Below are 14,172 nucleotides of genomic sequence, written 5' to 3'. Positions count from 1 at the left end.
CTACTTGAGACTGACTGCCATTCAAGAAGATTAGCCTCGTATTTTGTGTTGAATACTATGGCTACTCCTTCTTTTACTTGATTGTCATTGCCTGAATATAACATTTTGTATTTATTGCTCAGAAAGATCTCACCAGTTTTGGTCTTTTTTGTTTCAGTCACCCCTATTATGTCGATCTGGTACTTATCTAATTCCTCAGCTAGCTCCATTTCTTTGCCATTCAGGCTTCTTACGTTGATAGTACCGATCTTTAACTCTGGTGATGTTGAGCTGAGGTTTATTTTCAGATTTGTTCCTGTAGCTGACTTTTCGCTGTTTGCCCTGGTTCCCTGGCGAAAACAACGGGGCCTTGTTTAACCGTGCGACGCCCCAGCTGGCATGAAATTTTGTCATGTTGTACCATCATTTTTTATTTTGGTTTAACCAATAAGAATACAATTTGGTCGGCTAAATCCCAAATTACCAGCCCATCCTCGTCCGTTCAGTATCCAAGTAGATACCCAACAGGGTGCACCACGAGAAGGTGAGGATTGGACATTAGGTCAGAAGCCCTGGTCGGTTCTCTGCATTCCTTTAAAGGCTATGTGGAGATCTCCTCTCAGTTATACAGCTTTGACCCTTAAGCACACCTTTATGTATTTCTTTATGCTTGAATTTACTTCCTCCAATGACAAAGTTGTTCATTTCACAAAAGGATACAAACATCATGCCATTTTCATTTCAGTCTCTACAAGCCTTGAAACCTAAGGATTTTTCTTCTACACATGACCTTTTACCCATTTTTGCATTAAGTTCATTTCACAAAAGGATACAAACATCATGCCATTTTCATTTCGGTCTCTACATGCTTTGAAACCTAAGGATTTTTCTTCTACACATGACCTTTTACCCATTTTTGCATTAAGATCGCCAATGAGTATTATCATATCGTGTTTTGGAATAGAATTTATTACCTTTTGGAGTTGTTCATAAAAGCTTTCTTTTATTTCTTCATTGGCATCTTTGGTAGATGCATAAACCTGTACAACAGAAAGTTTAATAAATTTGGAATAGAACCTGGCTTTTATAATTCTCTCATTTACTGGTTCCCATTCCATCAGACTTTTGGTTACTTTTGGGTTCAATATTAGTGCACCTCCTTTTTCACGTTTCTCCTTTGATCTGGAGTGCGGTATTGTCTTGTTGTCTTTAGTTTTAAGTCTACCAAAGCTAGTCCATCTGAGTTCACCAATGCTTAAAATGTCTAACTTGTAATTGTCCATTTAATTTTGTTACCTGCCTAGTTTGTCCTACCTGGTACAGTGTTCTGACATTCCATGATCCAATCTTTAAAATTTTTTGTGGTTTCATAAGTGGCTCTTTCAACAACAAGGGTTCCAAAAGGCTTTCCTCTTGATGTGTCATATATATATACATTATCCACATCAGACCAGGCTAGATAACCATCTTTTGGGGTCTCATAAGTCATGTCGGTTGCCAGGAGCATTTGTTCATCAGATACGCAGTTTCCATAATCAGATAATTTTTACATGGAGGAGTGATTAGCCCTTTGCCCAACCCCCAAAGGGAACCCGGCTATACCCCCTGGGGACTGGATATCTCCATTTATCGCCTCTTACGATATGCAGGAGTGTGGTTGGGGTGTTCTACTACCTTCCCCAATATGGGGATCCAGAATGTTCAGATACCTCATAACTCTCACAGTTCAATGTTCATGGCACTACAAATGGAGGTACCAGGCCAAACCAGGAGAAACAGGAGCATACTATCATGCTGCCACTTCAGAATTTCATAGCTGGAGTTATGCACTATAGTAAGAGACATTCACCAGACATCTGTCACACCTGTCCATCTGCTCAATTGATGTGTAGTGTGATTCATCGCTCCATAACACAACTTTCCAAGTTTCTATGTCCCACTGTATAGGCTACACCACTGAAGATGACATTTGTTGGTTCGGGTAATATGGGGCTTGCATACTGCATGTTGACAGCATCACTTATTTGTATACGATAACCAGATTCAGCGACACTTTTTATATAATCTACCTGACTTTCATGTTTTTAGCCCTACCCCAGAGTTATCACTATTTTTTGCTTTGTTCTTTAATTTATGGAAACCAGTGTAGATTATGACTAACTAATGCAAAAATTTCTAACTGGCTCTATCCCACAATGATTCTCTTGATTTTATTTGGCCCCATAGTGCAGAAGCCCACCAAGTTTGTAGGGCTTCTGCACTGTGGGGGTTTTACATGGCAGCTATGCTATTACACACATAAATATACATAAAAATAAATAACAATTGCAAATAAACACTTAATCATGCAATATTTCAAAGTAACACACACACACACACACACTGGTACATTTTCTGAAAAATAGAAGGGTAACACTCATTTCTGCAAGCAGATAAGTGGAGATATTGGTCACCCACTGTAGTTGTTGTCCATGGCCTTTCTTCACTGTATATGGGACTCCAATTCCAACAACCACAAACAGTTCCAAGATGCTGATTGTGGTTGGTGGTGGTTCCACAGTCTGTAAACCAAGTACAACTCATATGTAACCATCTGCCCACACAAGGTGCTGATCTGCTATAGGTCTTATTACCTTTCATGTGTAGGTCATATATACAGGGTGTTCGGGATAAATTTGACATATTTATAATTAATTATATTTTTCCGTAAGTTACATGTATTAACACACACTTCTCTTCATTTAAAAGTTTGGACCCTTCTTCATTCATATACAAGATGTCAGAAAGGATGGATAGCTGGAACCCACCTGAATCATGGAAGAGAATAACTTGTATCATGATGATTCGTGCCCGCCATCAAAATAAGGATATTACGACTGCTGCCCAATGCTCCCTGAATACAGTAAAAACAATCAGGCATGAACTAGAGACTTGCAATGGTGACTACGAGGATGTAGCAAGAAGAAAGATCCCTAGCAGACGATCTGATTGCGTTCGTACAGCAGAATTCCTCGCAAATCTGCAGGAACAGGTGTTGAAGAACCCTGGCATTGGAATTCGGGCTTTGTTTGTGGAGTTGCTAACTGTAGTCAAGCCCTGGATAACAAGGGTAGCCAATGGTAGGCCGTATGTATGGCAGCAGGATTCGGCCCCTTGCCACACCTCTGGGAAAAGTCAAAAATGGTTGTCTGAAAATTTCTACGACTTCACCAGTCCAAATGTTTGGCCTCCAAACTCCCCAGACCTTAACCCCATGGATTATTTTGTATGGGGCGCAGTTGAAAAAGACACCAATCGCACTTCCAGTAATACAAAAGCCCAGTTAATGGATAAAATTAAAACAGTTTTTGCGGCCCTTCCCAGGGAGACTGTAGCATCAGCTTGTTCGAGGTTCCGAAGCAGAATTGAAGCTGTGATCGATGCTAATGGTGGTTATTTTGAGTAAATCTTGTTGATAGTATTGTAATTAACTCTGCCTGTAATGTTTTTTTGTCAATTCATTAAATTTAATAGATACAAAGAAGATTTTCTTTTTCCTTACGAAACTGTCAAATTTATCCCGAACACCCTGTACATATATATATATATATACATATATAAAATCTAGACACTTCCATCTGATTTTGGCTAGCCTTGAGTCTTATGGTGGCTTTCCAACCGAATTCATAAGTTAAATGAAGTCTTGCAGCCATATCCAAGAAATCTGCTATCATGAAATATCTTGTTCTTATTCCAGTCACAAAACGGAAAAACTACTCCAAAATGCATGCTTTTCCTGCCATGGTTCATGCGCATATATCGTTGACAGCATCAGTCATTTGCACACAATAACCAGACTCTGCATCGCTTTTTACATAATATATACCTGACTTTCATATGTTTTTATGCCCCCTACTCCCAAGTTATTATTTTTCCTTTTGTTCCTTAATTAGGGAAACCGGAATTTTTTTTTTGGCTTTTGATCAGCCTTAAAAGCTTTCTGCTGAGCCCTGAGAATAGATTCTTCAGAAAATCCAAAAAAACTTTCAGATGTTCTGCATTGTTTATCATTAAAGATTTTGAGATCTGTTTCATTAATGATCCTTTTACACAACATTCAGCGTTAGTTAAATTATAACCAACTAATGCACAAATTTTTAACTGGCTCTATCCCACAAACTTTCATTGTTCCCTAAACTTTATTTGGCCCACAAGTTTGTAGGCTTCTACACTAATGGGGAGCAAGGGAGGACAACTTTACAGGGTAGTTATGCCAGTGCACACATAAACATACATGAACAATCAGAACAATAACTTGATCATATAACATTTCAAAATACGACACACACACACAGGTACATTTTCTGTGGACCAGGTTAGGGAGCAGAACACTGGCAAAAACTGGAATCTAGCCTTTGTTTAGATAGCAAATGCATTTTAGCTGCAGAAAAACATAATGCACTATATTATGCACTTGCGAATGAGTGCAAAATCTAAATAACACATTAGGATATACAAAAATACAGTAAAATGAACCAAAGCTTACTTTTAAATATTTTGATTCTTGACAATGAATGCGAGTCGACTAAGAGAAAAAGTGCATGGAAGATTGGCAAAAGAGCAGAAAGGTGAAAAGCAGGAAACCACTGTATATGTGAAAGACTTTAATTCAATTTTTCGGAATTGAGTAGTTTCGATTAATGATCAAGAAAGATATATTTCAATATGTAAGAAAAGTTATGTTCAGACAGTTACAGAATCAACATACGTTTTCATGATTATATGAATGATTATTAATGACAGAATACATACCATAGGTGAATTCCTTAAAGCTTTTAACCTCTGATCAGCCTCAAAAGCTTTCTGCTGAGCCCTGAGAATAGATTCTTCAGAAAATCCATCAAAACTTTCAGATGTTATTCGTTGTTTATCATTAAAGATTTTGAGATCTGTTTCATTCAATGATCCTTTTACACTAACATTCATAATAGGAAAACAAGATCTAGAAAAGTAATCTGATTTATATTCTTTTGAGTTTTTGTGTGTTTGTTCTTCATGAAAGGAGCCAATAAAGAGACTGATGCTTGTGTGTTTATCACTATTTACAGAATTATCTCTTTCTGAAAAAAATGGTACCACACTATTATCTTTGACATTCCTAGAAGAGAAAATGTTCTCATAACTTCTTTTTGAATGACTATGAAGGGATAATGTTTTTAAATTTGTACTATTAGAACCCTCAATGATACTCAATTTATTTAGCTTCTGGTCAACATTATAATAGTCTGAATGCATGCTTTCTGACAATCTAATTTTATTTTCAGCTGGAGATTTCAAATCATTAGTCAAGTTTGAAAGAATACTTGTTTTAACATCAACTTTATTTTGTGTATTGTGTAATGAATGTTTTAAATGCAGATGTGAGTACAAAGTTCTTGGCTTATTAATTCTTTGTTTAAAGCATTGCCATGGTTTTAGAAAGTTGACGTTTGGTGTACTTGTTTGTATGGCTGAAGAAAATATATTACAATTAGTAGCCTTGTCTGAATCATTCATTTTGGAAATGTCTGATAAGTCTGGAATACTACTGACAGAATTTGGTCGCATATTAAATGAATCTGGGTTGACTGGAAACAAATCATCAGAATCATCTGTATTACTAATCCATTCATTTTCATCAGACTGGTTTAAGAGATGAGTTCTTTCTATAATTAGACTGTGTTTCTCAATATCACTCCAGTCAATACACTGAAATCCATACTGCTTCTCAATGCACTTCGTAATTTCAAAAGCAACTTGCTGTTTTTTATCATTTACAGATTTTTCACATGTTTTATTATTGCATTTCTTTTGTTTCATCAGTTTTTTTTGTCTCTTTCTTTTCTTTTCTTTGTGGTCTTGAAAATCTGCAAAGGAAGAATTTTCTGCATGTGAATCATTCAACTCATTCAGTACAGTATGTCTAATACTCCAATGTTTCTTTTCTTCTTTAGTAGGTGAAAAAACAGAACAGTCTGTATTCTTTGGCTGTGACTTTTCAAATGACTTAAATAACACTTCACCAGAATCTGCAGCAGGATGGAGCTGAAAGAATAATTTGCATTAGCCATAAAAAGTTCAAACATCAGTTACTATTATATTTCAGAAAAATATAATGGTAATTTTGTACTATTTTTGATATTACTTTAGCAACAAATATAATAACACAAAGTCAGTAAATGACTGGTCTTAGCAAAGAAACTTGGATTGATGATAAATATCTATTCTCAAGCTCTCTCTTATGAATTTAACTGAATTTAATAGTAAAGAATTTTAAATATAAGATTTAATCATTTGAGTGTTATGTAATTAAGCTTCAAAAAAAAAACAAAAACATGAAGGACTTTTATACTTTATTTCATTCCAATCGGAAGTGAAACTAGGACACTCTGGGAGGAAGCAAGCATAAATGACTACCTTGTGTGATAGTCTTAACTATCACACAAGGTTTACACTAACCATTATTCACAAAATGCCTATCATCTCTCTCTCTCTCTCTCTCTCTCTCCTTCACTTCATTCACTGACAATACACTCATACTTACCTGTAACCTATTCCACTCATTCACCACTCTTCAAGCAAAAACACCTGGTCCTTATATCCTTGATAAATACACTCAAACTTCCATGAGCAAGTCCCTGCTCTCTCCCTCCTCCTAACATGTATCAAAAAATTTCTTATGCAAAACATCCTTAGTAACATGATTTTTTTATCATATCCCCTGTTTTATACTTATATATCAGCCAAATTTTTTAAAACAAACTTTCGGCCTATTCTAATACAAAGACAGATTTTTCAACTCTTCAATCATCTTGATCAGTGGACTCTGAAGTCTCTCCACCATTATGCTCAGACTACTATCTCATATAGAGGGATGATGGGTTTAGCATTCTTCTCTGATATGGGATGTTAGATCTGATGAATACATAAAAATTTATCAGATTTGGAGCCCTCGTTGTATTGTTTTCTTGTCTTTTATTGTATTTTATTCTATCCTTTTCTAACCTAAGCCTCCTTCAATATTAACCTTATCGGCTGCGTTATTTATGTTATAATGCTTTTCTTTAATTTTATTCGCTATTAACTATTTTATATCCTATCTGCTGCATGGTTTATGTTGTAACCTTTCTTCTCAAATACAACTACTTTAACCTTTTACTATATCTCCTTGATACACTCTATCAGGTAACACGTGGTACTTCTGAGGGACAATGGAATTTGTCCCTCAGAGGGACAAATGACAATGGACAATGGGGTGGAAGGGGTGGTGAAGCGCAATACATAGCCTCTCCCACTCAAATGTCAACCTCACCTTCCTGTGGTCCATCCTGTTCTAAAAGTACAAACGAGGCACTGGCGACCGAGTATGGGCGGTATAACCTTAACACCCTAACAGAGTAAATGCTGTTAGATCTGCCTGTCCAGAGGCGTTAGGTAGCAGCCCTACCACTGGACTTACCCAGCGACAGGTTAGTAACCTGCCCTGGGGAAATTCAAAATACTTTCAAGTTTCATGCAAAGAAAAGCCGGACGGACTGTCAGGGAAAAGACCACAACCCAGGAAACGGTAAACGAAATTGGAAAAAGGAACACATAATGAAGATTGCAACATGGAATGTGAGAAGCATTGCACACAAAGAAGAAGAACTTGATAAACAACTAAACCAAGCTAACATAAAAATATCTATAGTAACAGAAACAAAGAAAAAACAAAAAGGTACAAAAGAAACAAACAACTATATACAAATCTACAGTGGGATAAAAAAAGAAGCAAGAGCAAAAGCAGGTATAATGATTATGGTACATAAATCCCTAAAGAACAATATTGTATATTACAACTATTTGAATGAAAGACTAATAGAAATTAGACTCAAGACATTAAGAGGCCACATAACAATAATTGGTGCATATGCACCAGAAGAGGGAAAAGAAGAAGACAGTAATATATTTTATAAAGAATTACAGAATGCCATAGATAAAACAAACAAAACTGACTATTTACTGCTAGCAGGAGATTTAAATGCCAGAATAGGAAACAAAAAATACAAAACAAACATAGGTAAATTTGGCGAAGATACATGTAATCAAAATGGTCGCAGATTGCGCGATTTTGTCATTTATAATAATATGAGAATAATGAATTCAATGTTTAAACACAAGGAAATACATAAATATACTTGGTCAGCCAGAGGATACAAATCAGTAATCGACTACGTTATCACAAATTTTAAATTAGCGGAGTTAATTTTAGACGTAAGAGCATATCGAGGCTTTGAATTAAACTCTGATCATTATATGGTATCAGCAAAAATTCGTTTTAAACCAAAGTGGCTAAAAACACATAGAATTGAAAATTCTTACCAGCCAAGCTACAAAATTTCTTCATTACAGGATCCTCAAGTTAGACTACAATATCAAAAATGCACAAACTTAAAAACAGAAACCACACATGAATCAAGGGACATAGAAGATGAATGGGAAAATTTGAAACAAATTCTCACAAAAGCAGCAACAGAAACCTTAGGAATAAAGCACAAATGGATTAGAAAAAGAGGACTACGAGACTGGAACAAAGAAATAGAAAATATAATAAAAACCAAAAAGGACAGTTACCAGAAATGGCTAAATTCCAAAACAATAGAAGCAGAAATAGAGTATAAAAGAAATAGTGCAATTGCAAAACGAGAAGTAAGAAAAAAACATAGAGAAAGATGGAACAATTTCGTAACAGAACTAGAAAAGGATTTATTTAAGCCACAACCCAAAACTTATAAAGTAATAAAATACATGAATAAAGAAATAAAAGAAAAGATAAAAATACAAACAACAGATTTAGAAAAATGGGTGACCTATTTCCAAAATCTCTGGACAGATGAGAACAATGAATTAAAATTTTATAAGACAAAGAATGACCTAATAGAAAATATCACAATGTTAGAACTGAAAAATATATTAAAGAAGATGAAAAATAGGAAAACGCCAGGAGAAGACAATATAAATATAGAACTATACAAAAATGTAGGTGAAAAATTTAATGAAAGACTTTTGAAATTTTTTAATATGGTTTGGATGTCCGGAAAAACCCCTAACTCTTGGAAAAAAGCACTGGTCATCCCAATCTATAAAAAAGGAAATAAAGACAATTGCAATAATTATAGGGGAATTAGCCTGCTGAATACAGGATATAAAATATATGCAGGAATATTAAAAGAGAAACTAAGCAGCATTGTAGAAAACAAATTACTAGAAGAACAAAATGGCTTCCGAAAAGGCCGATCCTGCATAGATCCAATTTTTACTTTAAAATTATTAATAGAAAAGAGAAGAGAATTTCGAAAAGAAACACGTGGCATTTATTGATTATGAAAAAGCGTTTGACAAAATTAGTCGACAAAAATTGTTTAAAATATTAACCGATTTAAACATACCAAATCAACTTTTACAATCTATTCAAGAAATATATACAGGAAATAAAATAGCAGTTAAATTAGAACACACCTCAGAATGGAAAGATATATCAAGAGGAGTACGACAAGGATGTACCCTCTCACCTCTACTTTTCAATATATATATAAATGAAATATTAACAATCTGGAAACAGCATAACCCATTTGGTATACAAATGACCCCGCAAATGAAGATAGATACACTACTATTTGCAGATGATCAAATAGTATTAGCTACATCAGAAGATGACTTACAAAGATCATTAAAATCATTAAATGATATCTCAAAGCAATATAATATGACAATATCCAAAGAAAAAACAAAAATAATGGCATTCAAAGGAGAAAACCCAATAAGAAGTAAAATAGTGATAGACAATAAAATACTAGAACAAGTAAACACTTTCAGATACTTGGGATGTGATCTATCATACGAAGAAGAAAAAGACATAGACACTAAAATATCAAACTTTGTCAAAGTAAATGGCATAATAAATAGTATATTTAAGCCATCCCTGGTACAAAAACACACTAGAATCAGACTATATAATGTCTTGTCAAAATCAACTCTACTATACGGAAGCGAAACATGGACCATGAAAAGGAAAGATGAAAAACGAATTCAAACAGCAGAAATGAAGTTCCTCAGAAAAACAGCGGGATATACCAAGTGGGACCACAAAACAAATGAAGAAATCTTACAATCCCTAAAAATCAAACCAATTAATTACTACATAAGACAGTATAAACAAAAATGGCTAGAACATTTAAATCGAATGGACAACAGCAGACTACCAAAAATATTATACAGATACAAAATAAGTGGAAAAAGAAGAATCGGAAGACCAAGAAAGAGATGGCATGAGACCGGAACAGGCCACATGGCCTATATTCCATGATAGGAAGAAGAAGAAGAAGAAAGCTTTCTTTAATTTTATTCGCTATTAACTATTTTATATCCTATCTGCTGCATGGTTTATGTTGTAACCTTTCTTCTCAAATACAACTACTTTAACCTTTTACTATATCTCCTTGATACACTCTATCAGGTAACACGTGGTACCTCTGAGGGACAATGGAATTTCCTCGAGATCGAGGCAGTACCAGAGTATCAGAGTGTCTGAGATTTACCCCTCTTAAAACGCCAAGAAATTTATTTGTTTCGCTGCGCCACTTAGTGCTATTAGATTAATTAATATTAACAACCAAGAGGTAATCTCAGGACAGTACTTAACGATACCAATTAGCTCAGCAGACGTGACCAAAATTTACTCTTTCAGATATCCCGCATAGGTTTGCATTAATATTTTTATAAGCGGTGCATCGGATTCCAGAAATCACAGAAAGTCTTTGTTAGAATCAAAAGCAAGGTTTATTGTACTCAAAGGTTGATACACATAAGAACACTAAAATAAATCCCATCTTAAGGGAGGTTCAGACAAGGTATATAAAATTCAAACACTACTGTTACACATATAAATTAATATACAGTAGCTTCCTAAAGTATGAATTATATTAACCTTCGCTAATGCATTATTCATGTACTATTTTCACAATCAATCTAAGGCTCCGTAGCTCTGTCAGACTACACAAGATAACATTCATATCGTTCACAATCTCTTAATATTATGCCAATTCTTTACTCTAAACACATCCTTAATTTCATTCAATATAAAGGCGAACATTAACACAACGACAGATAATAAACATAATTTCAATATCCTTCTCAAGTCCTAGCAATATAATTTTATCCAATATCATTAATGTTCCTTTTCCATAACATGTTAACTTGGCACATATTCTGTTAAACACAAATAAAGTTTACTTATCTTCGCCTTTGGTTCTTTAGAGCTCCAGAGGTTCACAGGAAACTGGCCTTCTGTGGACTTGCCAGACTTCGTTCCTTCCACGGAGAACACGGCCGCCAAGACTGTAGCTGCCTATTGGATCCGTCCTCCGACATCGAGGACACACGCCCCACGATACCACACGGAAACTGAACACCAGGAAATCCAGGGAGAAAAAGCCTTGTTTCAGGGTCGCATGACCCTTATATTTCCCTCCTATTTCTCGGCGTTTCTCGCCCCTTTCGGTGTCCAGCGAACTACTATGTCATAGCGTCCATTGTCTGCCCTGCTTGTTGCACGTACTATGACGTCATTGTTTACTTGGGGCGAACCCTCCCTTGCGTTACGACTCCGTAACCTTTGGACTTGACACCCCCCAAACTGTTGGATTTGTGCTTACACTTTAAAATTCTTTTACACAGGTTAATTTCTAAAGCTCTGGTAATGCTTTACATTTTCAATACTAAATTAAACACGTCCGCGAATGGCACAAAATACATACTTAATTAACCTTTCATAACAGAACATACTTGATTTATATATATATAATACTTATTCTACACTTAGAGGCAATTTACTGTATTTATCTCATTCTTTTGTTTGGAAAACATGTTAGACTGTGATAAGATAGAATTCATAAATTTCCACACTATCACAATCTAACAGCCTCACAAGTGGACTGAAAAAGTTGTGTGTTTGGTTTTCCAAATTTCCAAATGCTGTCCTGTAACCAACAAATATAAGTGATCTTTGAAAGCAGCAAGCATGAAAAGAACAAATTCACTGAGTGAATTACAAAAACAAACATGTGAGAGATATTGCTTACTTTTACATAATTCAAATGAATATTCAAGATTCAATACTCAGAATTAATGACATTAAGAAGAAAATCAAAAGAAATTTGAATATTTCTTTAACTGTAAAATTTTGAAACATGATTTTAGGTATTTAATGCTAATAATTTCAGGCTGAAATGGCTTGAAAAATTTCAATGTTTGGCATGTCAGCAGAGTTTCAGGATTATCTAACACTTTGCCTACTGATGATACTAAATGTATAATGGATTACAACCTTTTGTGGAGTAGAAGTCATGTAAAAATTTTATCATCATCAAATTCTTGGTATGTACCCTCAAGGGGTGTACAGGATATGATAGTATCAAGATGATACATGAAAAATTTACACAATTAATAACTTCCTACCTACAATTTTCCTCCAAATCAATCTGTTACCTGTTAAGACTCCAACACTATCAGATCTTATATTTCTGTCTTCTAAGGCATTTTTACTGTATCAATCCAGCTATATCTTGGTCTTCCTCTGGGTCTTTTTCCTGCAAACTTGGCAGAGAACACTTATTTTGCTAATCTTTCATTCTTCCATTCTGTTTAAGTGACCATACCACCTGAGATTAGCTCTGCTAACACATTCCTGGATGTTAACAATGTTAAGTTCTTTCCTAATATGATATTGGCATTGATGCCATCTATTCACACCCCTAATCTTTCTCAGGACTCTCATATCTGTGGCCTCTAGTCTTTGGTCAAGTGTTTTATTTCTAACCCAGTTCTCAGATCTATAAATTAAAATGGCTTGAACACTGTGTTGTATATAGCTACTTTAGTGTTTTAACTAATTTCTCTCTTATTCCACATATATTTATTCAGTTGACTTCCTACCATATACCAGCTTTGTTGATTCTGTTGTCTGTTTCCTTATCTAATTTACCATCTTCACTAAAATCTTGCCTAAGTAGCTGAAATGTTTTACTTGTTCTACAGGTTCTCCATTCATCATGCAGTTGATATTTTCAATGCTTTTGCCTATTTTCATTGTCTTTGTCTTGTTATTGCTGACTTTCATACCACATCTATTACAACAGTTATTCAATTTAGTCAGAGAATCTTGCAGACTTGTAGCTGATTTATTTAGAAGTACAACTTCATCTGCATAAAGCAAACAGCTGACATTAACATCCCCAATTTTGATATCATGTTTAATACCACTTTCCTTCATAATGTGATCCATATAGATAATGAATAACAGAGGGGATAATGTACATCCTTGTCTCACACCAGATTTAACATTAAACCATCTTCCTGTACCTCCTTCAATTCTAACTGCTGACTTACAACTCAAATAAAGACTAAGTATTGCTTGATATCATGCCCCATTGACACCATATAACTGTAGCGTATTGAATAGCTTCTCTCTTGGCACCTTGTCATATGCCTTTTCCAGATCTACAAAACTTAAATACAGATCTTTGTTATATTCCCAGGATTTCTCAACGATCTGTTGTAAAGTGAAAATCTGATTCTGACAGCTCTATTTGGCATGAATCTAGCTTGTTCTTAACCAAGCTTCCCTTTCACAATCCTCCTTAAATGTTTCTCAAGTATACTTGCATAAGTCTTACAAGAACACTCAGTAGGGAAATACATTTGTAATTCTCACATTCAGTTTTTCCCTTTTTATATGTGGGTACTGTGAGAGCTCTACTCCAATCATCTGGAATTCGTCCCTCTGTCCAGGCCTTCTGAACTATACAGTGCAGTAACTGTGAGACTTTTATCCCTCCATACTTCAGCATTTCTGGTCGATTATCATGTATCTCCAGCTACCTTTCCAAATTCCAGGCTTTTGAAATTTCAGCTTTTCTACTTCAAGTATGATATGTAGTGGAATTTTTTGAGGTGGTACTGCTAGGGCACAAAGACAGAGGTAATGCATGTCATAAGCTGTTAAGTATTCTGGATTGCATGCCTGTTGAGAGTTTCTTTTACCACTGTGCTGTCACTGTTTCATTTAGCAATTTTTCAAAGTAATTACTCCATATTTCAAGGATATCATTTTTCTCTAGTTTTCATGTCACCTTTATC

The 14,172-nt window shown here is 35.0% G+C and overlaps 1 protein-coding gene across 2 annotated transcripts in view; it reads right to left on the bottom strand.

The window, feature by feature from the left end:
- Positions 1-14,172, bottom strand: part of LOC150092449 (uncharacterized) — a 161,568-nt gene that overhangs the window by 118,258 nt on the left and 29,138 nt on the right. For both annotated transcript variants that reach the window (XM_090415003.1, XM_090415004.1), the window contains exon 4: positions 4,771-6,042. In XM_090415003.1, the coding sequence (XP_090271129.1) occupies positions 4,771-6,042 (1,272 nt within the window). The remainder of the gene's footprint in view (positions 1-4,770; positions 6,043-14,172) is intronic.

The sequence above is a fragment of the Typopeltis vanoorti genome, chromosome 26 (genome assembly GCF_054136105.1).
Source record: "Typopeltis vanoorti isolate ZY-2024b chromosome 26, IOZ_Tvanoo_1.0, whole genome shotgun sequence".
NCBI classification, from domain to species: Eukaryota; Metazoa; Arthropoda; class Arachnida; order Uropygi; family Thelyphonidae; genus Typopeltis; species Typopeltis vanoorti.
This window is presented reverse-complemented; position numbering and strand designations above follow the sequence as displayed.